At 44.0% G+C, this 25,286-nt stretch overlaps 1 protein-coding gene across 5 annotated transcripts in view; it reads right to left on the reverse strand.

The window, feature by feature from the left end:
* The window catches only part of SRPK2 (SRSF protein kinase 2), a gene marked incomplete at its 5' end in the record, with an annotated part of 230,134 nt that extends 207,778 nt beyond the window's left edge, over positions 1-22,356 (reverse strand). The window contains 2 exons of one of the 5 annotated variants that reach the window (XM_079711982.1): positions 21,606-21,660; positions 22,255-22,356. In XM_079711982.1, coding sequence (XP_079568108.1) covers positions 21,606-21,660; positions 22,255-22,284 — 85 coding nt within the window. Of the gene's footprint in view, positions 1-21,605; positions 21,661-21,746; positions 21,821-22,254 lie in introns of those variants that run through there. The other 4 variants (XM_079711986.1, XM_079711981.1, XM_079711983.1 and 1 more) reach the window with 4 other exon arrangements.
* Positions 22,357-25,286: the final 2,930 nt, after the last annotated feature.

Below are 25,286 nucleotides of genomic sequence, written 5' to 3' on the forward strand. Positions count from 1 at the left end.
ACTCTTAGAAACAGAAAGTCAATGGTAATTGGTAAGGGTAGGGTGAGGAGGAGCTGCTGTTTAATGAGTAGAGAATTTCAGTTTTCTAAGACAAAAAAAAAATTCTAGAGTTGTATTACACGTGCTATAGTTATTAACACTACTGGACTGTACACATAAAAAGGTTAAGATAATAAACTTTTTATGCTGTGTTTTTTTTACCACAATAAAAAAGTGAACATGTGTGAACCACAGTTAACCCTTGAACAACGCAGGGGTTAGGGGCGCAGAGCCCTCCAAGTCTCGGCTACTGTAAATATGTAGTGCTGCTATAAACACTAGAGCGCATGTATCTTTTTGAATTAATAGTTTTCATCTTTTCCAGATATATACCCAGGAGAGGGACTGCTGGATCATGTGGTAGCTCTGTTTTTAGTTTCTTAAGGAATCTCCATACCGTTTTCCTTAGCGGCTACACCAATTTACATTCCCACCAACAGCACAGGAGGCTTCTCTTTCCTCCACACCCTCTCCAGCATTTATTATTTGTAGACTTTTTGATGACGGCCACTCTGACTAGTGTGAGGTGATAACTCATTGTGGTTTTGAGTTTCATTTCTCTAATAATTAGCGATGTTGAGCATCCTTTCATGTGCCTACTGGCCATCTTTATGTCTTCTTGGGAGAAATGTCTATTTAAGTCCTTTGCCTATTTATTTATTTTTTTATTTATTTGGAAATTGAATTGTATGAGCTGTCTGTATATTTTGGTCACACCAGTTGCAAATATTTTCCCCCTTTCTGTAGGTTATCTTTTTGTTTTGTTGATGGTTTCCTTTGCTGTTTTTAAGTTTGATAAGGTCCCATTTATTATTGCTTTTATTTCTTTTGCTTGGGAGATTGACCTAAGAAAACATTGCTATGATTTATGTCAGAGAATGCTTTGCCTATATGCTCTTCTAAGAGTTTTATGGTGTCATGTCCTATACTTAGGCCTTTAAACCATTTTGAGTTTATTTTTGTGTAGGGAGTAAGGGAGTGTTCTAATTTCGCTGACTTACATGTAGCTGTCCAGCTTTCCCAACACCACTGGTTGAAGAGACTGTCTTTTCTCTGTTGTATATTCTTGCCTCCTCTGTCCAAGATTAACTGACCACAGCAGTGAGGGTGGGTTTATTTCTGGGCTCTCTATTCTGTTCCATTGATCTATATTGTCTGTTTTTGTGCCAATACCACATTGTTTTGATTACTGTAGCTTTGGAGTGTAGTCTGAAATCTGGAAGGATTATGCCTCCAGCTTTGATCTTTTCCCTCAGGATTCCTTCGGCAATTCTGGGTCTTTTGTGGTTCCATATAAATTTTAGGATTTTTCTCATTCTGTAAAAAATGTTATGGGTAATCTGATAGGGATTGCATTAAATCTGTAGATTGCTTTGGGTGATATGGCCATTTTTAACAATATTAATTCCTCCAATCCAAGAACATGGGATATCTTTCCATTTCTTTGAATCATCTTCAATTTCCTTTATCAATGATTTATAGCTTTCAACATATAGGTCTTTCACCTCCTTGGTTAAGTTTATTCCTAGGTTTTGGGTTTTTTTTTTTTCTTTCTGGCATGATTTTAAACAAGTTTTTTTTTGTTGTTGTTGTTTTTTAACTTTCTCTTTCTGATATTTCATTGTTAGTGTACAGAAACACAACAGATTTCTGTACATTAATCTCATATCCTGCTATCTTGCTGAATTCATTTATTAGTTCTGATTTTTGTGTGGAGACTTTAGGGTTCTCTATATAGAGTAACTGTCACTTGCAAATAGTCACAGTTTGACCCCTTCCCTTCCAATTTGAATACCTTTTGTATCTTTTTCTTGTCTGACTGCTGACGCTAGGACTTCCAATACGACATTAAATAGAAGTAGTGAGAGGAACTTCCCTGGTGGCGCAGTGGTTAAGAATCCTCCTGCCAAGGCAGGAGACATGGGTTCGAGCCCTGGTCCAGGAAGATCCCACATGCCACGGAGCAACTAAGCCCGTGTGCCACATCTACTGAGCCTTGCTCTAGAGCCCGTGAGCCACAACTACTGAAGCCCGCGGCACCCTAGAGCCTGCGCTCCGCAACAAGAGAAGCCACCGCAATGAGAAGCCCGCCACACCACAACGAAGAGTAGCCCCCTCTCACCACAACTAGAGAAAGCCCGTGCACAGCAACGAAGACCCAACCCAGCCAATAAATAAATAAATATTTAAAAAAAAAAGAAGTGGTGAGAGTGGGGATCCTTGTCTTGTTCCTGAATTTGGCAGAAAGGCTTTCAGCTTTTCATCTCAACCATATTTCTTACACATGACAGAAAACTGACTCTAGAGCAAACAGGATATAAATTTTTCTAAAGAGAACATAAAACAAAACTGTTATGTATTAAATTATTTACAATCATCTCCAAAGAGATAACATAATATTTTGCTGCTACTGAAACTTTCTTTTAACTCTTATATAAAATAAGCTATCTAAGACCTTCACAAAGACATTTTACTACAAATATACTTTAACAATACTGTATGTAGGTAGTGTCCATTTGTATTTTTCTACTGTAGCAAACAGCAGTGCAATAAATCCTGTCTCAGTCATTTTATCTTATTTATTTTTTAAAGTCAGTTTTGGGTTCTTTTTTTTTTTTTTTTTTTTACATTTATTTATTTTTGGCTGTGTTGCACGCTCAGGGCACGTGGGATCTTCCTCGCAGCGCGGGCTTAGTTGCTCCGCAGGATGTGGGATCCTAGTTCCTTGACCAGGGATTGAACCCGCGTCCCCTGAAGTGGAAGGTGGATTCTTAACCACTGGACCACCAGGTAAGCCCCTCTCAGTCATTTTAAAAATTAAAAAATCAAATGGTTTTCATAATAGCACCTAGTTTAAAAAAAACCAAAAATCCTAGTTTCTAATGAGTACAATGTTTCAATTTGGGATAATGAAAAAGTTCTGGAGATGGATGGTGGTGATGATTGCACAACAATGCGAATGCACTTAATGCCACTGAACTGTATGTACAATTAAAAATGGTTACAATGGTTTATGATATATATATTTTACCATAATAAAATCTCAGGTTTCAATAAGAAGAGGTTATATGTATGCCATCTGTAATAGTTTATAAACCACTATTAAGAAAAGTCATATGTGATGATTTGCACAATTAACCCTAACCCACCACTAACAAAGATATCTCAAAGGTCTCAATTATTCACTAAAGATAGAATTACATCACAAATGGAAATTTCCCTTGAAAAAGAAAGTTTAGAAAACCAAAACAGTTTCAAATTGGTCCAAACAAATGACATATATTAATGAGACTATAATCACTTGGCAAACTTACTTATTAGTAAGTCACACTACGTGGTACAGAATAGTTTGAAATATTTTCTAACCAAACTAGTTCCTTACAATCAGGTGATCTATTTTTCAAGGGTTTTATTTAAAGAAATATACTTGAGCTTGCCAAAAACACATGACGTAACATGTGAAACAGGGAGTAATAATGAGGATGAGCATTAAACTATAATCACACTTTAATACCCTATATAATCAGGGATTCTTCATAAATATCCATGTGAAAGTCCTAGGGCCAAGTACTGGGTAAAGGCCAAGAAAGAGATAACAGAATGGACACAAGCAGAAAGAGAAGAGTCTTAAAGTCACTATTTATTAAGTTAACACCTGGCTTAATATGTGCAGGCATCACGCTAAATATGTCACATGAATTCTCAATTAATGCTCACAGTAACCCTGTGGGATACTTTCATTAATCCTGTTTCACAAATGAGGAAACTGAGGCACCAATGGGTTAAACCAGGGGTCCCCAACCCCCGGGCCACAGACTGGTACCGGTCGGTGGCCTGTTAGGAACCAGGCTGCACAGCTGGAAGTGAGCAGCGGGCAAGGGAGCGAAGCTTCATCTGCATTTACAGCCGCTCCCCATTGCTCGCATTACTGCCTGAGCTCAGCCTCCTGTCAGATCAGCGGTGGCTGAGCACAAACCCTGCTGTGAACTGCGTATGAGAGGGATCTAGGCTGCGCGCTCCTTATGAGAATCTGATGCCTGATGATCTGAGGTGGAGCTGAGGTGATGCTAGCGCTGGGGAGCGGCTGCAAACACAGATTATCGTTAGCAGCGGGGTTTGACTGCACAGAGACCATGATAAATCAACTGCCTGCAGACTCATATCAAAGCCCTATCAGTGAGTAGCAAGTGAAAACAAGCTCAGGGCTCCCACTGATTCTTCATTATGGTGAGTTGTATAATTATTTCATTATATATTACAATGCAATAATAACAGAAATAAAGTGCACAATAAATGTAATGCACTTGAATCATCGCAAAACCATCCCCCCACGCCGTTCCACGGAAAAATTGTCTTCCATGAAACCAGTCCCTGGTGCCAAAAAGGTGGGGGACCACTGGGTTAAACAACATGCTCAAGATCACACAGTCACTAAGCAGCAGGACTGGGACACGAAGCCCACACCACTCTGAAGTGCACAGAGCCCATCTCAGGTGCTGTCTACTTGCTATCACCTTTAAGACACACTGTGCAGTAGACTGCAGTGTTATGACCCTGGTTCCCTAGAGAGGACAAACATTCAGGAAAGATAAACCACGTTCTCAGCAGACAGGGCAGCAAGCTGGCTGGAACCCAAGTCTTCTGACCCCTCAGCCAGGGCCTCTCCTCTTCAGTGTACCTGACACATGTCATGGTAGTTATAAAAATATGTTCATCACAAACTATTTAATACAACTCTCTTCAACGGGCAGAACCTAACACTCCCCTCAGTAACTCACCTTTTCTGCTGATAGATTTTATTTATTTTTAACTGTGTTCCAGTTTCAAGTACCTCACTTCTAACAAATACAATGTGGCAGAAGTGACAGGTGTGAGACTTGCCAGAGTAGGTCATACAAAGCACTGCAGCGTCCTCCTTGTTCTCTTGGCTCCTCACCCTGGATGAAGCCAGCTGACATGTTGTGAGGACACTCAAGGAGAGGTGCACACGGCGAGGACGCAAGGCCTCCTGCCGCCAGCCACGTAAGCAAGCCCGCGTGGAAGCGGCTCCTGCAGCCCCAGCCCAGCCTTCGAGTGACTGAAACCTGAGCCAGAGCCGCCCAGCTACGCTGCTTCTGGATGCCCAACCCTCAGCAACTACGTGGCAATAAATGTTCGTTTTATTAAGGCACCATGGTTTGTGGGGGTTTCTTTTTCAGCTTCAAGTATAACTGACAAAACTGTAAGATATGTAATGTGTACATCCCGGTAATTAAGCCACCATGTTTTAAGGCAATTTGTTACACAGTAATAATACAACCAGGAAGGAAAACAAGTATCTCACACATGACCCACACCCTGCCTTAATAACAGTGAACACTCAACTATAGTTCAATTTAAAAAAAAACCTAACAGAAAAAAGTGTAGGTTCGGCAGGTCACCTGTCAAAAGAAGCTGTGGACGAAGGGGCAATTTCTCAGACTCAGTTTTGCCCTGTGTAATAGGATAGATGATCATTTTTTTATTATTTTAAAAATCCTCCCCATTTTACAATAATCTTTCCATTTCCTTACCTCCTAGAGTCACTATGAGGATTACATGGAAGAACGTGTCCAGCACTTGCCATGATGCCCAATATGCAGGGACAGTTCAGTAAATACTCACTGTAACTGATCTTATTTCTTTAATCCGCCCTTCACTAGCAGCGTCCCTTAGGCTTTGTAAAAACTCCCAATTCTCAGTAGGGAGCACCTCCATCCATTACAAACCTGAGTTGTCCAATCGCCTTTTTGACTGGTCTTCATTTACTTCACTTACGCCCCTGCTTTATCTAACACTCATCTAAAACTGTCCCCTCCTTTGGCCCCCAGAGAATGAACGAATGATAACAGGGGTCTCTTCTGGCCTCGACGGCTGCTGCTGCTCCCTCCCCGCCCCTTCGAAATGTAGGTTATCCTCAGAGGTCTCTCCTCGGTCCTCTCCTCTTCGTTCTCATACCCTCAGTGATGACTTTTGCAGATGCTCTCTGACTCCGAAACATATCACAGCCTCTACTTCTCATCTGAGTCACAGATCCCGATTTCCCCAGCTCAAGAGCCCCACACGAACGTCTCACAGAAACCTCAAACGCAACAGAATCTGAATTGTTTGCATCTCCCCGTACTCCTCACTTTTCCCCCTCCTTCCCATGCCCAGCCCTGCTTCTCCTCCTGTGTTAACAGACCAGCATCTGTGAAGTCAGAGGATGAGACGTCCAAAGTGTTAGTAAAATCTTCCCCCTTCTGCTTTCAATAAATGTATGAGGCACTGTGTTAGGTGCCAGGGATACACGGCAAGCTGGACACACCGCCCACCAGGAGCTCACTGGCTAGCATGCTTCCAGTCAGCTGCTGAGTCCTCACGATCCCTCTGTGCAGACTTCCGTGTCCATCCCCGCCTTTCTATTCCTACCGCAGCCACCCCTCCTCTGGCACCTGGACCACCGTGATAATGTGCCCGTGTTTCTCCCTTCAGTCTCTGCCCCACCTCAACCCACCCTTCACAGAGCTGCCCATTCTCTTTCTCAAGCATGTGATCCAGCTATTCAGCCCCTCAAAAGTCTGCAGTGGTTCCTACTGCTTACAGCGAAAGTCAGAATTCCCTCACATTACCTCGATGGCACTCCATGATTTTTCCACTCAAATCACCTTCTGCACCCTGCTATACACTCCACGGGTACACTGACATTTAGGACATCTCATTCTCTCCCTAACACTCGCGCCTGTTTACTAGCTATTCCCTCAGAATGTCATGGCCTCTATGAAAATTCCCTTGTGCAGCCATCCGAATTAACTGATCCTTCCCTTATTTTACACAGCACAATGCCTGTACCTCTATTTGCTATCAACCTCTTCCACTTTCTATCACTGTTAGTTGTTTACCTGCCTGTCTCTTTGAGTAGGTCATAAATCCCTGGCTGCCACTAATTAACTTGGCAATCCTGATAAATCTAAGGTTTAACTTTCTCATCAGTAAAATGAAGGGTTAGATTAACTAACTGCTAAGTAACTCCCAACTCCAAAGTTCCATAAGGATGAGTCTTATTTATCTTTGAAAAAGGCAGAATAGCACAGCTTTAAGTTTGGTCTTGGTAGTCAGACAGGTGATTCCGAATCCCAGCTCTACAACCTACTAGCTCTCAACAATGGGCCTGCTACTTAACATTTCTGGGCCTCAGTTTCTCATCTGTAAAACAGAGAATAATTAGAATTCTTACAGTTTAAAATTTTTTTTAAATAACCGCTTTAGTCAGATATAATTCACAGATCACACAATTCACCCGTTTAAAATATATGACACAACGACTTTTGGTACCTTCACGTAGTTGTACAACCATCACCACAATCAATTTTAGAGTATTTTCACTACCCCAAAAAGAAACTCATATCCATCAACAATCACTCCCCGTTCCCCCCAGCCCTAGGCAATCACTATTTTACTTTCCATCTCTATGGATTTGCCTCTTCTAGGTATTTCATATCAATGGAATAATATAATATGTGGTCGTTTATGACTGGCTTCTTTCATTTAGCAAAATGTTTTCAAGGTAAACGTATGTTGTAGTAAGAGGACTTCATTTTATTGCTAAATAATATTCCATTGTGTGGATATACTACATTTTCTTTTCAATTTATTTATGTATCTATTTATGGCTGTGTTGGGTCTTCATTTCTGTTCAAGGGCTCTCTCCAGCTGTGGCAAGCAGGGGCCACTCTTCATCACGGTGTGCGGGTCTCTCACTATCGCAGCCTCTCTTGTTGCGGAGCACAGGCTCCAGACGCGCAGGCTCAGTAGTTGTGGCTCACGGGCCTAGTTGCTCTGTGGCATGTGGGATCTTCCTGGACCAGGGCTCGAACCCATGTCCCCTGCATTGGCAGGCAGACTCTCAACCACTGCGCCACCAGGGAAGCCCAGGATATACTACATTTTGTTTATCCCTTCAGATGGACATTCAGTTGTTTCCACCTGGCCATTAAGAATAATGCTGCTCTTTCAGTTTTAAGTAATAAGAAAATGCAACTCAACCTGGCTGAAGCAAAAAACTAGAAGTCCAGCAGGCAGCCCTTGCTTCAGCACAGGTTTAAACATCATCATCAGGACTGACTTTTTCTCCATTTCTCGGCTAGGCTCTGTTCTCCGCTCATTTTTGGTGACAAAATGGCTTCAATAACTCCATTTCACATCCTCTCACAGTCATGCCAATAGGAAAAAGCAAAAGCCCTGGGGTTAGCTCTGTGTGGGCTGTCTCGCTGTGGCCCGAGAGTATAAAACACTAACTGAAATAGGCTGTGATCTATCCTTGGGAAATGGGGAAGGGACACAAAGGATGTGAACCAAAAACAGATAAGAGATAAACCCCACACAAAACTGAGGCCTCTTTCTGGGGGGATAAATGGATTCTGAACAGCTGAAAAAATTTAAAACCCAATTTTAAAAACAAAAAAATAAGTAAATTTTAAATAAAAACCCAATTTAAGGTTGTGGTGAAAATTAAAAATAAATGCACATTAAGCATTTAGGAGAATGCTTAACACACAGTAAGTACTTAATAAATGTTAGCTGTTATATTAGCTATTATCTGTATTAGATGAACCACATGAAATTTGATGGAATTTGACATTTAAGAAAAAAGCCAATTTCATACAGCCCCATGTTATATATACTCAGCTTAAAATTAAGTCATGTTCAGCCTGCTCTTCCATAATGAAGTGTAAAACTGCATCTCAACAGAAGGAATGAGGCTTATTTTCAATATTTTTTTAAACTTCAGATTACAGAGTCAGAGGAATTTCTCTGCTCTTGAGGAAAATCTGAGAGGCAAGGTATGGGAAAGGGAAGTCTCTGAGACCAGTAGTCTGCAAAGCATTTCCTACACTAACAACAATACGTACTGTGGTTCAGGCCTGATAGCCACCTTAATCCTTTATTAGCCAAAGTTCTCAACTCAGTCTATTAAGAATTCTTTTCATGGGAAAACATCTCTTTGATTTCTTAATATAAGCTAACAGGAAATTAGCACTCCTTTACCAAAGCGTAATTTTTCAATCTTGCCCAAAATACATTTATCTCATAAAAAACAAGGGTTACCAAATGCTTATTTCCCTCTTGGACACAGTCTAAACATGATTAAAAAATAATTTTTAAAACTACTACCAGGATCACCTATTCCTTTTATCACATGTCTTAGTCTCCTCCCTGTCCCCTTGGTCTAGTTTCAAATTATAGACCTAGAGAGAGATCACCTGTTATGAACAATGAATACTTTCTTCAAGATTTCTCAATCTGATGGTAACTTTGTTGCTCTAATTCACTGTGAGGGCCTATGCTTACACAACATTATCTCCTATCAGTATTAGAGCACGAGCCCTTCCTTCCTTACTCCTGATCAACAGTAAAGTCTCTGCTCTGCTTTGCCCCCCAAAATAAATAAATAAATAACCTACAGCAGTTATTCCTGAGAAAAATAAAGATTTAAGCTGGCTAAAATAACTGAAAACATATTCATGTTTAGATTCTTAAGAAAATTTTATAATTCCAGTTTTCCTTTTTGCCTATTATAAAAATTCCTAAAATACAACTGAAACACCATAAAATAACTAATAGCGGCCACTTACCATTTACTATGTACCACACACATATTACTTTATTTAATCCTTACATGTATTCTCTGAGAGGTATTATTAGCTCTATTTTAAGACAAAAAAAAATTGAGACTTAGAAAAATTAAATAATTTATCCAACCCCACTGAGAAAAGTGATGCCTTCAAAACTTGAACCCTGGTCAGCTGCCTCTGACAACAATATCAGCCTCAGCAAAGAATATTCAAAGACTGATCAAACTTCAGGAAAAGGGGAAACTATTACTTCTTCTCAGCTAAGGTGGGGAAGTGAGATAGCCTTTGCTTACAGCAAGTAAGAGGATTCAAACGTTAAGAGTAAAATTATACAGCTTAGGATCCTCTGAAAGGTAAATGTATCCTCGAGCGTCCCTCAACTTGATCGCAATGACACTGCAGGTAGTGAGCATCAGTGGAGCCAAGGGGAAGAGAAGAACAGTTCTACTATTACGGTTATACCTACAGGGTGCTGATTACTACAAAAAGGATATGGAAAGCCTCAGCCCTGTAGCTACTGAGAAACAAAAACAAGGTTTTAAAGCTAAGATAGAAAACACAGTTAAACCTTTTTTTTTTTAAACTGTCTTACTGTATACTAAAATTGCCTACATAAAGCAACTTCTAACTCACTCCTACCATACGTGCACATGATAAAACAGTCCAGGCCCCTGTGACATATTAAAAGTAGTCTTGGGCTTCCCTGGTGGCGCAGTGGTTGAGAATCTGCCTGCTAATTCAGGGGACACGGGTTTGAGCCCTGGTCTGGGAAGATCCCACATGCCGTGGAGCAACTAGGCCCGTGAGCCACAACTAAGCCTGAGGGTCTGGAGCCTGTGCTCCGCAACAAGAGAGGCCACGATAGTGAGAGGCCCGCGCACTGCAATGAAAAGTGGCCCCCGCCTGCCACAACTAGAGAAAGCCCTCGTACAGAAACGAAGACCCAACACAGCCAAAAATTAATTAATTAATTAATTAATTATTTTTTTAAAAAGGTAACAAATGTTCAAGTACAACTGGTGTCTTAAAAAAAAAAAGTAGTCTCCATTCAGAGAAAGAAAATATATTTTCTTCCTTTTTAAAATTTATTTTTATTTTTGGCTGCATTGGGTCTTCGTTGCTGCGTGGGCTTTCACTAGTTGCGGCGAGCAGGGGCTTCTCTTCGTTGTGGTGCACGGGCTTCTCACTGCGGTGGCTTCTCTTGTTGCAGAGCATGGGCTCCAGGTACGCGGGCTTCAGTAGTTGTGGCACACAGGCTCAGCAGTTGTGGCTCACAGGCTTAGCTGCTCTGAGGCATGTGGGATCTTCCCGGACCAGGGATCGAACCCATGTCCCCTGCACTGGCAGGCAGATTCTTAACCACTGTGCCACCAGGGAAGTCCTAAGAGAATATATTTTCACCTTTCCTTTTCTGACAGTAAAGGAAGGAATTTAAAAATAAAAATTTTTAATTTAAAAATAAGGTTCTTGGCTTCCCTGGTGGCACAGTGGTTAAGAATCTGCCTGCCAATGCAGGGGACACGGGTTCGAGCCCCAGTCCGGGAAGATCCCACATGCCGCAGAGCGGCTGGGCCCGTGAGCCATGGCCGCTGAGCCTGTGCGTCCGGAGCCTGTGCTCCGCAATGGGACAGACCACAACAGTGAGAGGTCCGCATACCGCAAAAAAAAAAAAAATTAAATTTAAAAATAAGGTTCTTGGCTTCCCTGGTGGCACAGTGGTTAAGAATCCGCCTGCCAGTGCAGGGGACACAGGTTCGAGCCCTGGTCCGTGAAGATCCCACATGCTGCGGAGCAACTAAGCCTGTGCGCCGCAACTACTGAGCCCACAAGCCACAACTAGTGAAGCCCACGTGCCTAGAGTCCGTGCTCCGCAACAAGAGAAGTCACTGCAATGAGAAGCCCATGCACCAGAATGAAGAGTAGCCCCTGCTCGCAACGACTAGAGAAAGCTCATGTGCAGCAACAAAGACCCAACGCAGCCAAAAATAAAATAAATGAAATAAATAAAATTATTTTCAAAAATAAATAAATAAAATAAAAATAAGGTTCTTGGGAATTCCCTGGTGGTCCAGTGATTAGGATTCCGTGCTTCCATTGCAGGAGGCCGAGTGGCGCGGCCAAAAAATTCGAATTAAAAACAAACAAACAAAAAACCCCCACCATTCCAGAATGAACTTTGGCTCCCACTGAGCTGCCTTCTTCCCACTTTCTGGACAAATCCTGAGTTTCCCTACTGACTTCTCTCAGCCAATCCCAGTCAGGCAGTCCCCCAACCTAAGAGATAGTTGATACAACAAAAAGTGCCTCAAGTGCTTTGAAACCCCATGCATTCATGCGTAATCTGCTTTAACAGATCTTTAAAGTCATGTAGTTTCTGCCTCTAGGAAGGTATGAAACAAAGGAACTTTGGGTAACAAAATGTTCATCACCTTCTGTGGTGATAAAACTTCCAGATGACCCCACAATTGAAACACTGTCATAGCATTTAACAAACTAATAAAAACAAAACAAAGAAAGGTTCTTGCAATAATCTCTCTTTAGGGCTAAAAACTTTACCTTCTGCTTAGTCCCAGAATGGCTTGCTTTCTGCAGACTAAATGGTAGTTTCAAAAGCCAGTGAATCAGAATCCAGGACTCTAAACCAGCACTCTAAACTGGCTCAGGAACTAAAAGATAATTGACTGTAATCAAGTAACTGCTTCTTCAGTCACCCTCACTGCTTCTTCACTGAAACTTCTCCACTGAGAGAGAAAAAGAGAAATAAAGGCCTGAAGAATTTTAAGCTCTGTTCCAAGAAGCTGCCTTGGGAAGCACTACAGTGGATGAGGGAAAGACCAGGTGGTTAGGACCAAGCCCTCACCTGCCAATTCTCCCAGAATAGAGCCACCTTTTCCTCTTTACATATAGTAGAGTTCTATGTAAAATTTTATTTAAAAAGCATTCTGCAGGAATTCCCTGGTGGTCCAGTGATTAGGACTCCGTGCTTTCACTGCCAAGGGCCCAGGTTCAATTCCTGGTCAGAGGGGGAAAAAAAGCATTTTGCTGCTACAAAGCAAGAGTGAAAAACACTTGTTCAGGTGCTCTCTGAAGTCCTGGCTACTTCACTGCGTTCTCAGATTCACAGCCTTATGCAATAAATTTCAGGTGTGAAAGACACAATTTTACATCAGTGCTGCAATTAATGTTCAGTTACATCCTATTTTAGGATAAAACACATCACGCACGCACCCCCCACCAAAAAAACTTTCAATGGGATATTCTAAAAATACAAATCAACAGGATAAGATTCCCTATGTGAGTGGTGGCAACAGCTGACTGACAGCAGAAACAACAGCAGCAAGCTGTGTTCCTTGGATGCCAGAAGCAACAACAGCACCTGCTGACCAAAGAAAGCAGCCAAGTACAGGAGTCCCAAGAGCCAGGCATTGCTTTTCAGTGGCTTGTCTGTCTTATCTCTTCCACATCTGAAACTTCTGTTTCTTGGGCTTAGAGAGGTATCCCTGTGCTGCAGTCTGTCTTTACTCCTTCTCCCACCCTGCCTAGTTCACACAGTCGTCTAGGGGCACATCTACTACACTGAGGTACTACAGGGGACATGACACCCACACGCCACGCTCAGCTAAGGTGAGTAACAGTCTTGTGTGTCACAACCAAATTTAAAGCCATCAACAATCTCATCCAGATGTTCCCTTTTGTCCCTATCCTTTTAGGCTCCACATTCTAAGACCCTAACTAGAGAATTCTAATGCCTAAAAATATTTACATTAAGAATATGTCCAAGAATTAGCTGAAATAAATGCACTCTGGAATTGACAGGCTAATTATTCATTTTAAACTTATCAGCAAAGCAATTTGACTATCAAGATATTCAATGTGGAAGTGAATTCAAACATCAGGGACAAAACATTACATTTTGTAGGATTTATCCAGTAAGGCTAAGAACTCAGCATAAAGTATCGTATGTGCCCAAGTATAAACCATGGTCTTTTCCCAAACATTATCCCTCAAAAAAGAAGTAGTTCCCTTAGATTCTAGTCCTTATAAAGCCTTTATAATGATAGACTGCTCTCTCAAGTACCTTTTTTTTTTTTTTTTTTTTTTTTTTTTGCGGTACGTGGGCCTCTCACTGTTGTGGCCTCTCCCGTTGCGGAGCACAGGCTCTGGACGTGCAGGCTCTGGACGTGCAGGCTCAGCGGCCATGGCTCACAGGCCCAGCTGCTCCACGGCATGTGGGATCTTCCCGGACCGGGGCACGAACCCGTGTTCCCTGCAGCGGCAGGCGGACTCTCAACCAGTGCGCCACCAGGGAAGCCCCTCAAGTACCTTATTTTTAACATAATAAGGCAAAAAAAAAATCTTCAAAAGGAAACGAACAATCAGGAGTACAGTAATGCTAGGCTTGATGGCAGAGGGTAACAGAATGACCATTCCTGGAGGACCCTGACTCGGAGGAGTCTTGGTGAGCCCTAGAAGAGAGGGGAGGAGGGATGGAACACTCCTCACTGACTGACGATTGATTAGGGAACTGTCCAAAATCACTTTAATCAATACGAATTTGGGAGACATCAACCCAATAAAATCAATGTAAAAAGAGGCAAATAATTTCAACACATTTTTGGAATTATTCCTCCTCATTAATGCTGTACACAAGCCTTTTTAAAAAGCAAGTCAAGGGCTTCCCTGGTGGCGCAGTGGTTGAGAAGCCGCCTGCCACTGCAGGGGACATGGATTTGAGCCCTGGTCCAGGAAGATCCCACAGGCCGCAGAGCAACCAAGCCCTTGCGCCACAACTACTGAAGCCTGCGCTCTAGAGCCCGTGAGCCACAACTACTGAAGCCGGCGTGCCTGGAGCCCGTGCTCCACAAGAGAAGCCACCGCAATGAGAAGCCCTCGCACCGCAACAAAGAGTAGCCCCCGCTCGCCGCAACTAGAGAAAGCCTGTGTGCAGCAACGAAGACCCAACACAGCCAAAAATAAATAAATAAATTTATAAAAAAAGAAACTAAATATCATAACTAAACATTTGACTACTCCATCTGTATCTCTAAAATTTATACTTTCAAGTTGTATAGAATTTTAAACTTTTCATTGGGGAGTTAGGGGACTTACAACCAAGGCTATCTTATATTCGGGTAAAGTATCTGATAATACAAACTCAATGTGAAATGTTCCCCTGGAGACATACACAACGGAATAGACCACCCCCGCCAAAAGAAAGGAAAGAAAGAAAAAAGACCGGTTAATAGCCAGCCACACAAATCACTCTAACGCCACCAGCCTAGATTACACCGTGCTACCTTTAACCTTGGCTGACAGCGCTCCTGGAATCAAGGCAGGGTACAAGCTTAAAAACCTGGCAACTGCAGGTAATAACTTTTTTTTATTTTTTTGAAAACAGAACACAAGATTTGGTGGTAAAAATCTGGGGACCTGTTAGACCTTTGATACAAACACAGAGCAAGACAAAAATCTCTTTAATTCTTAGTCATCAACACAAAAAATACTTTATCTACCTGGACCAGATGACGAGACAAAGATAGGTAAATTCTTTACAAATTGTCAAGTTTAAAAAAAGAAAGAAGAAAGAGGGAGGGAGGGAAGAAATACTCACCCCTGAAATATAAAGGGCATCAATGATGAACTAAATTAAAAAATCTAATGAACTCTTCTCAAATCTTATTCTCCTTAAACTTCCCTATCCCATATATTGCTATTTATCCTCTTTAAACTGATATTTAGCTTCCCTTCTCATATTTTGTACAATGGCATTCTCCAAGTTTCAGGCTCCAGCCCTCTCCTCTCCCCCGGTTTCTCTTCAGTAAACTGATCTTGCCGTCCTAATTGTCCTCAAAGGTGTATTCTAATCCCAGCCTCCCACCTGCATACCAACTCTCCTTATCCTCCTTTAGGACATCTGTCACTTCAAATACAGTGTGCCTAAAACAAAATCTCTATCCCATCTCCAACCAACTTCTCCCAACTTTCTTAGTCTTCATTAAGTGTAACATTTTCAGTAAAACTGTCACTGTTTTTATTGCTTTCCTCTTCATGTCCCATAATTAGTTCTAGCCCTGCTGACTCTTCTTTAAAAGAACTTTTCAAAATTGGAAGTCTTAAACAGGTTCACTGTCTTTGACTCAATATTTCCATTTCTAAGATTCCACATAATCTGAGAAAATCTGAAATGCAGACAAAGATATTCGCTGAAGTATTATAATGCCTGAAACAGTAAACATGTTTCCAGCAATAAAGAAATATTTAAACAAATTAAGCAGTTAAATAAATTAGAATATTACTCAGTCACTAATAATTGGTTATGAGAAAAAAAACTTTTAACTTCTTTTTAAAAAATATTTATTTGTTCATTTATTTGCCATACCACACGGCATGTGGGATCTTAGTTTCCGGACCAGGGATCGAACCCAAGACCCCTGCATTGGAAGCCCAAAATCTTAACCACTGGATCGCTAGGGAAGTCCCGGTTATGAGAAAATTTTAAGGACATTAAAAATGTTAATGACAAAATGTTAAATAAGGAAAGCAGCATACAAAATCATACACGAGATGATTAAGTAAGTAACAAAAAACACAGGGATGAAAAAAAGACTAGAAGGAAAAATACCAAAATATTAACAATGTCCCATTTGTGAGTATCCTGCTGGATGGTGACAGTGTGAGTCATTTTTGTTTTCTTCTTTTTTTTTTTTTGGCCTGGCCACAGGGGATCTTAGTTCCCCAACCAGGGATTGAACCCAGGGCCCAGGCACTGAAAACGCCAAGTCATAACCACTGGACCACCAGGAAATCCCTTTGTTTTCTTCTTTATATATTTCTATAGTTTCCAGATATGGTACATAATATTTTAAAAATCAGGAAAAAAGGGGACTTCCCTGGTGGTGCAGTGGTTGAGGCTCTGCGCTCCCAATGCAGGGGGCCTGGGTTTGACCCCTAGTCAGGGAACTAGATCCCACATGCATGCTGCAACTAAGAGTTCACATGCCACAAGTGAGGAGCACGCTGGCTGCAACTAAGGAGCTGGCGACCCACAAGGAGCCCACCTGCTGCAACTAAGACCCAGAGCAGATAAATAAATAAATCTACATTAAAAAAATAAATAAAATCAGAAAAAAGGTAATTTTTAAAATGTGTTTCCAATTCAAGACTTGTCAGGTCTCCCTAAATTAATCCTCAAAGTCAATATTATTTTAAACTAAATAGCAAAAATAAACTGGAGGAGGAACTCAGAAATATAATCTTAATAATATGTAAGAACTGCCCAAAAAATTCTGAAAACAAGAGTGACAAGGTGGGGCAAAAAAAAAAAAAAAAAAAAAAGAGTAACAAGGTGTATATAGGAGATGTGGGAGAGCCTTTGCCCCACCAAAACCTAAGATGTACTCAGAACTACAGTAAATAAAAAAAAAGGGAACTAAAGCAGAAATAGAGTAATCAATACCTCAATACTCATACATGGAGAGATGCAATAGAGTTGGGGTGACCAGCCAAATCATTTAGGAAAAAATAAGACAGCAATAACCAAAGCCTAATAACCACAGCCAACCTTTACTGCACACTTACCACGGGTCCACAACCTTGGGGCCAGATGTCACTGCATTTCAGTTTTTTGGGTTTTCCAAAGACAATATGGTATTGGTGCCTATTTCATGTACTATTAAGACTGCAGCAAGGTCTAGGAGCATGTTTTTAAAACATGCAGCCACAGCCTTCCTGTTCTCAGAGGAAGAGATCCTCCTTCCGTACAAAACAAACCTGTGCTCTGATCACATCCCCTCCTGTCAACTCAGGGCTTTTGCTCCAAATTCCCCTCCTTGTCAGTATTTTCAACCTCTCCCTTTCTACTAGCTCCTTGCCATTGGCTTACATTTGAGAGGGAAAAAAACACTTCTCAGGAACCACTCCCTTGCTACCTTTTCTCCTTTACACAAAGAAAGCTTATTCAATTAGTAACCTTTTAAAAAGAAAAAAAAAAAAAAAGACTATGCTGTCATCCCATTCACTCATAGGGCTGCAGGCTCCCTGTGGCCAAAAGCACTGTGCTGAGACTACTCCAGGTGTGGGCTCTAATGATTTCCTAACTGCCAAAGTCAAAGGCCACCATCAGGGTTCATCTCACTTGAATTATTTTGCAGACTGTGCTCTTCCCTTCTCGAAATACCCTTGGTTTCTGTGAATCAACTTTCTCCTGATTCTCCTGTCCCTCTGGCTCCTCCTTTACCCTACCTATGGCTTTCTTCTCTTCACATTCAACACCTTCAGCCAGCTGCCACCAACACTATACCCAACAACTCCCATTTGCATTCCTAACCAGAGCTCTTCCCAGCGCTCTAGCGGTAAACACTCACCAATGTCTCTAACTAGAAGTGAACCACACACCTGTAACTGCCTAACAAAAGCCATCATTAGCTTTTCCCAAAGCTGCTGTGCATTCTCTACCTTGAGGAATGGCAACACCATCCACAAATTTAGCTAATTCAGAAACCTGGGATTCATCCTAGACCCCTCCCACTCTCCTCCCACATTAAATTGGACACTAAATCCAATTCTACCCCCTTAATACCCATCAGTCTCCTGAAGCTGGATCTCTTTCCTCTAAGCCATTCTCTACACAGCAGATAGAGTAACCTTTCTAAACATCTCAATCTGTACCCACAGCAATGAGCCCCACTCAATGCTCACCACACCCTGCACCCCAGCCACACTTCCCTGCTTGACATGCCAAGAACACAATCATGCCACTTACACCTCCACATGTTTACACCAACTGCAGCACTGCTTTCGCTTAGAAGGCCCTCACCCTACCCCCTCCTATTTACTTGGGAAATTATTACTGGCTCTTCAAGATCCAGTTTAACACAACTCTGTGAATCTACTAAAACCTATTGAACTGTACACTTCAAGTAGATGAACTGTATGGTATGTAAATTATATCTCAACAAAACTCATAATTTTCTGTAGGAAAAGACTTACCATCTGATGTTTTTTAAATGGGCAAAAGACAAAACAGGCACTTCACAAACAAAAATTTCAAGTGACCAATAAACATACGAAAAGATCTTCAAAACCATCACTCAGGCAAATGCAAATTAAAACCACAATGAGGTATCAGTACATACCCAGAAGAGCTAAAATTAAAAAGAATGACATGATCAAGTATTACAAAGACGCGGAACAACCGAAACTTCATACACTGCAGGTGGGAGTGTAAAGCAGTTCAATCAAAACTATTTCATAATAAAACTGGGAAAAAAATCTCTGCAATTACTACTTAGACTAAGCATACACCTCTTCTATAACTCAGCAATCCCACTGCTAGAGTATATCCCCAAGAGAAATAAGTGCTAATGTCCACAAAAGAACATGTACAAGAATGCTAACAGGGACTTCCCTGGTGGCGCAGTGGTTAAGAATCCGCCTGCCAAGGCAGAGGACACGGGTTCAAGCCCTGGTCCCGGAAGATCCCACACGCGGCGAAGCAACTAAGCCCGTGCGCCACAACTACTGAAGCCCACGTGCCTAGAGCCCGCGAGCTGCAACCACTGAAGCCCGTGCACCTAGAGCTCGTGCTCCGCAACAACAGAAGCCACTGCAATGGGAGGCCAGCACACCACAACAAAGTGTAACCTCCGCTAGCCGCAACTAGAAAAAGCCTGTGCACAGCAACGAAGACCCAATGCAGCCAAAAATAAAGTAAAATAAATTTTTTTAAAGTTTTTTTTTTTAAAAAGGGTGGGGCTTCCCTGGTGGTGCAGTGGTTGAGAGTCCGCCTGCCGATGCAGGGGACGCGGGTTCGCGCCCTGGTCCGGGAGGATCCCACATGCCGCGGAGTGGCTGGGCCCGTGAGCCATGGCCGCTGAGCCTGCACGCCCGGAGCCTGTGCTCCGCAATGGGAGAGGCCACAACAGTGAGAGGCCCGCGTACTGCAAAAAAAAATAATAAAAATAAAAATAAAATAAAATAAATTTTAAAAAAAAAGGGTGTTAGGGCTCCCCTGGTGGCGCAGTGGTTGAGAGTCCGCCTGCCGATGCAGGAGACGCGGGTTCGTGCCCCGGTCCGGGAAGATCCCACATGCCGCGGAGCGGCTGGACCCGTGAGCCATGGCCGCTGAGCCTGCGCGTCCGGAGCCTGTGCCCCACAAGGGGTGAGGCCACAACAGTGAGAGGCCCGCGTACTGAAAAAAAAAAAGGGTGTTAAAAAAATAATTTATAACCAAAAAGTGTAAAGAACCCAAATGTCCATCAATGAATGGATAACTACATGGGCCTCCCTGGTGGCGCAGTGGTTGAGAGTCCGCCTGCCGATGCAGGGGATACGGGTTCGTGCCCCGGTCTGGGAGGATCCCATATGCCGCGGAGCGGCTGGGCCCGTGAGCCATGGCTGCTGAGCCTGCGCATCCGGAGCCTGTGCTCCGCAACGGGAGAGGCCACAACAGTGAGAGGCCCGCGTACCACAAAAAAAAAAAAAAAAAAAAAAAAGCATCTAAAACTAACAAATATCCATTGAGATTTAACATCTTAAGACTCCAACATCTAATTTTTACCCACCAGGTCAAGCCCTTAATAAATATTCTTCCCTCACTCTAGTAGTAGTTTCTTTTAATTGTTTTTTTAATTGTTTTTTTTTAATTGCTTTAATTGTATCTACATTTTGTGAAATCCTTAACATAGTTTCAAGTTATATTCCGGTTTGAATGAACACAAATCCTGTCATGATACATCACATTAGTAATGACTTAGGCAGTTTTCATAGACGCCAGCAATGGGTATGAAATTCGCCAGGCTGAGACCAAAGCGAAGAAGGGAAAAAGCCTAGGAATGCTGCAGGCTAGTCCCGCAAAGAAAACAAACCAACCAAAAATGCTTCGTGGTTTTATTTAAAGATGATCACGGACGATCCCCAGAGTACCAAATATATACCACAGAGTTATTTCTTTCTCAAATGGAAGAGTGAAGCCACAAATCTAAGAGGAGGAGTAATCTACGCTGGTAAATTCTTCAAAATTAGGAAAGAAAGGGAAAGGAGACGCGGCGGCGCTCTGCGGTCTCGGAGCCGCTCTCCAGGAAAGGCTTCCCGGGCGCCGGCCGCTCCCACTCCGGTCCGCGGCCAGGCTGGAGATGGCTGGCGGCTGGCATGTTTGAAATACCACCACCCTATTCATCGCCTCTCGGCACAATGAGGCGCTGGGCAGCCGCGCCGAGGACCGCCCGCGCACACGCCCACCCGCCCCGCGCAGCCCGAGACCCGGGCGCAGCCGCGTCGCAGCGAAGTCACGCTCGGCCCGGGCAGAAAGTTTCGGAAAAAAACCCAAGCGCCGAAACGCACAGGTCTCAGAGCTGAACTCGTGCCAGGAACACGCCCGAGGCAAACCACTTGACAACCAGCTCCGGTTTTCAGCAGAAAGGCCGAGAGGCGGGGGCCGGAGAGGAAGAGGAGGCAACACACACACACACACTCTCTCTCTCACACTCGGCTCCTCTTCCTCTAGGGCCTCGGCGCCCAGGTGGGAGCGATGCCGCAGGCTCACGCCCGCACGCAGCGCCGGGGCCCGGGCGGCGGGCGCCAGCTCCCCTCCCAGGAAGGCCCGGGACCCCCGGGCCAGCTCGGCGCGCACGAGAGGGTGCGCACGCCCTGCGCTTCCTTCCCCGTCCACCCCCAACGGCCGCGGAAACTGGGGGCCCCAGGGGCCCGGGGTCAGGGATGCTCGGCGGGCCGGCCGCGAGCTCGCGCGCGCCCCTCCCCCCGCCCCTCCCCCCGGGCCGCCCGCGGGGCGCGCAGGAGGCGAGAGCCGGCGTCCCGGGGGATCAGCTCGCCCGCTCGCCGGCCCCGGGAATCCGAGCAACTTTCCCCTGCGCGGTCGCGGGCTAACCCCGACTGGGCGGAGGCGGGGGTCCGGGGGCTAGCGCGGCGTGGACTCACTTTTTCGGATGTTTCTCTCTTTTCGGCCTCCGCTTTCGGGCCTGAATGGCCAGCACTAAGGAAAGAAGACACACATTAACGGTCGGGAAGGCCGGCGCGGGGCCGCGTGGCGGGGAGAAGGGGACGCCGCGGGCCACTCACCTTTCCGGGAGCTCATCCCGACGCGGGGGAAGTGGGGCGGGGGGCTTCGCGGCAGCGGCGGCAGCGGCAGCAGCTGCACCGGCAGCAGCGTCGCGGGAGCCGAGCCGAGCCGAGCCGAGCTGCAGCCTCCACTCACTCCGCCGGCCGGGAGGAGGCGGGAACCGCGCCTGCGCCGCCGCCGCAGCCGCCGCTCCCGCGGGGGGCCCGGCAAAACCCGCCCCCGGCCGGCCCCGCCCCCGCCCCGCCCGCAACCCGCCCCCCCGCCCGGCGGGGTCCAGACCCCCGTGCCGGCCCCGCCCGCGCGTCCCGCACCCACCCGCCTAGCCCACCTGTGCGGAAGTGACCCCCTCCACGACCACCGCCACTCCCTCCCATGCCTCCCCTACCCCAGACCGCGGCCTGGGCCTCCGCCTCCTGCGCCCCCGCGGCTGGCCCAGGCCTCCCGTCCCTCCCGGGCACGCGGCCTGCGCGACCCTCCCTCTCCAACCACAGCCTCTCTCCTACCCACCCCGGCGGGTCGCGCCGCCCGCTTCTCCATGCGCCCTTCCTTGGCCGGCGCCTCCGCGGGTCTCACACCACCTCTCCTCACGCGGCCTCTTCTCCCCCTTTGCTCCTCTACATCCTTGCATCCCCATGAGCGCCGCTTCCTCCTCTCTGGCGGGTGTGGAAAGGGCACAGGACCAAGAGCTGGGAAACCTGGGTCTTTCACTAGCTGTGTGACCTTGGAAAAGTCATCTTATCTCTCACTTTTATCTACCCCACAGGATTTCCTAATCAAGGAAAAGATGCAAATAGCACAGATAGTAGGATTAAGCTTTTGCACATGAATTAAGGTCCAGTTCAATAAATTCCATGTGTCTAACAATTCGGCACAACAACCCACCACGGAGTTATTTCTTACAAAGAGGAAACTGAGTCCTGAAGAGGTGAAACAGTTTACCCACCAATGATTCAAACTTAGGCCTACCTGACTCTAATCAAGTTGATTGGGGGATAAAATAACTGCAGTGATCCGTTTATTTAAATAATTATAATATTTTTGAAAAATATCCATCCTGACCACTTACCTCTCAACTATATATATATATATATATTTTTTTTTTTTTTTTTTTTTTTTTTTTTTTTTGCGGTACGCGGGCCTCTCACCGTTGTGGCCTCTCCCGTTGCGGAGCACAGGCTCCGGACGCGCAGGCTCAGCGGCCATGGCCCACGGGCCCAGCCGCTCCGCGGCATGTCGGATCCTCCCGGACCGGGGCACGAACCCGCGTCCCCTGCATCAGCAGGCGGACTCTCAACCACTGCGCCACCAGGGAAGCCCTCAACTATATTCTTAACTGATCAGAGTAGCTAACCTTACTATAAAGATCCTAAACCCCCAGAACAGTGCTGCTTGAACTTGAAGAGCTTTTTACTTTCTCGATTTTTTTATTTTCAAAAATACCAAACGTACAGAAAAATTATGAGAAAAATATAGTGGACACCCATATTACCCCATATTCACCAATTTTGAATATTTCACCACATTTGCCTTCCCCGTGTGTATGGGTTTTTGGTTTTGTTTTGTTTATGATGAATCATTTGAGTTTTTTGCAGGCTTTTACCCTTTACCCCTAAGTACTTCCATAAGTATCTACTAAGAACAAAGATACTCTGCTATATAATCAGAATTCCATTATCCAAGAAAATTTCATATCATTATACTATTATCTGTAACATACAGCGGCCATATTCAAATTTTCAAAATGTCCTTTCTAGCTGACTTTTTTCTCAATCCGGAATACAATCAAGGATCATGCATTGCATTTATTTATTTATTTATTTATTTTGTGGTACGTGGGCCTCTCACTGTTGTGGCCTCTCCCGTTGCGGAGCACAGGCTCCGGACGCGCAGGCTCAGTGGCCATGGCTCACGGGCCCAGCCGCTCCGCGGCATGTGGGATCTTCCCAAACCGGGGCACGAACCCGTGTCCCCTGCATCGGCAGGCAGACTCAACCACTGCGCCACCAGGGAAGCCCTTTTCTTTGTATTTTTTTTCTACATATATTAATTATGTGAAGATTATAATTAAGAAGGGAAAGTATTAAAACTAGATGTAGGTTTCTGTAGCAGTCCAAAATAAAAAGGGCAGTACGTATGCATTTTTCCCTGACCTCGCACAATGGAATTCTAGATGAACACATCATATTAATTTTTATCAAATATAAAGTAAAATTAAAGAACGCTGTAAATCCAACTGCACTCCAATATTTCCAAGTGGAGTTACTAAATCATGTTGTATCTTAGAAGTATAATATATTTTGACATATATTATGTCAAATATAAACTAAAATTAAAGAACGCTGTAAATCCAACTGCACTCCAATATTTCCAAGTGGAGTTACTAAATCATGTTGTATCTTAGAAGTATAATATATTTTGACATATATTATGTCAAATATTATTAGATTATTGACATAAATATATTATGACATAATATATTTATTATGTCATAGAATTGGAATCAGACTTGAGAGGTCATATAATGCATGTTGGGGCCTTTAGCCCCTTCTAATGGTCCCCCAACACTTTTAAATTTCTAGAAAAGTTTCTTTATATCTTATGTACACCTTCTATTACGAAAATTAAGCCTGTCGCTTGTTAGTTCATTATAGCGTGTTTCCCAGTGGCACTGGCACCATTATAACAGTGTAATACAGAAGTCAGTGCACAGACTAGTAGAGCCAAACTGTCAGAGTTCAAATCCTAGTTCTGTCATTAGCTGGGTAACCTTGGACAAGTTTCTCAGTTTCTTTGTGCCTCGGTTTCCTGATCTGCAAGATGCAGAGAGTAATATTACCTACCTTATACGTTTGTTGTGAGGATTAAATGAGTTATTTCACATAAAATGCTTGGAGAAGGATCTAAGTGTTCCCCCCCAAATTAGGTATTCATATTTATATGCATATTAAGACAGGTATTACTTATCTATTGCTGCATACCCAACCTCTCCCAAATTTAACAACTTAAAACAACAAGAATTTATTATCTCACCATTTCTGTGGTCCAGGAACTTCGGAGCAGTCTAGCTGGAAAATGATGCTATCTGGGGCTGCAGTCATCTGAAGGCTTGCGGAAGGCTGAGAGGTCTGTCACCAAGATGGTTCACTCACATGGCTGTCAGCAAGGGTCCTCAGGTCCTTGCTGGCTGTTTCAGAGAGGCCTTACCCCGCCTCCTGGATCTTTCCATAGGACTACTGGAGTGTCTGGCTCCCCCAGAGTGAGTGGCCCCAGAGAGAGCAAGGAAGAAACTGAAATGCCTTCCATGACCTACCCTCAGAAGTCACAATCCACCATTTCCACCACATTCTATCCATTAGAAACAAGTAGAGCACACGCTCAAAGGAGGGGAATGAAGCCACTTCTTATAGGGAGAATTATCAGTGACTGTGTGGACACATTTTTAAACCACCACAAGGGCTCATTCCTTCTTTCCTTTGGTGCCTCTGACTTGCAAGTGAGAAAACTTCGAGACCTCTCCTTCATACTGTCTAAATACTAGA

The sequence above is a fragment of the Hyperoodon ampullatus genome (assembly GCF_949752795.1).
Source record: "Hyperoodon ampullatus genome assembly, chromosome: 9".
Lineage (NCBI taxonomy): Eukaryota > Metazoa > Chordata > Mammalia > Artiodactyla > Ziphiidae > Hyperoodon > Hyperoodon ampullatus.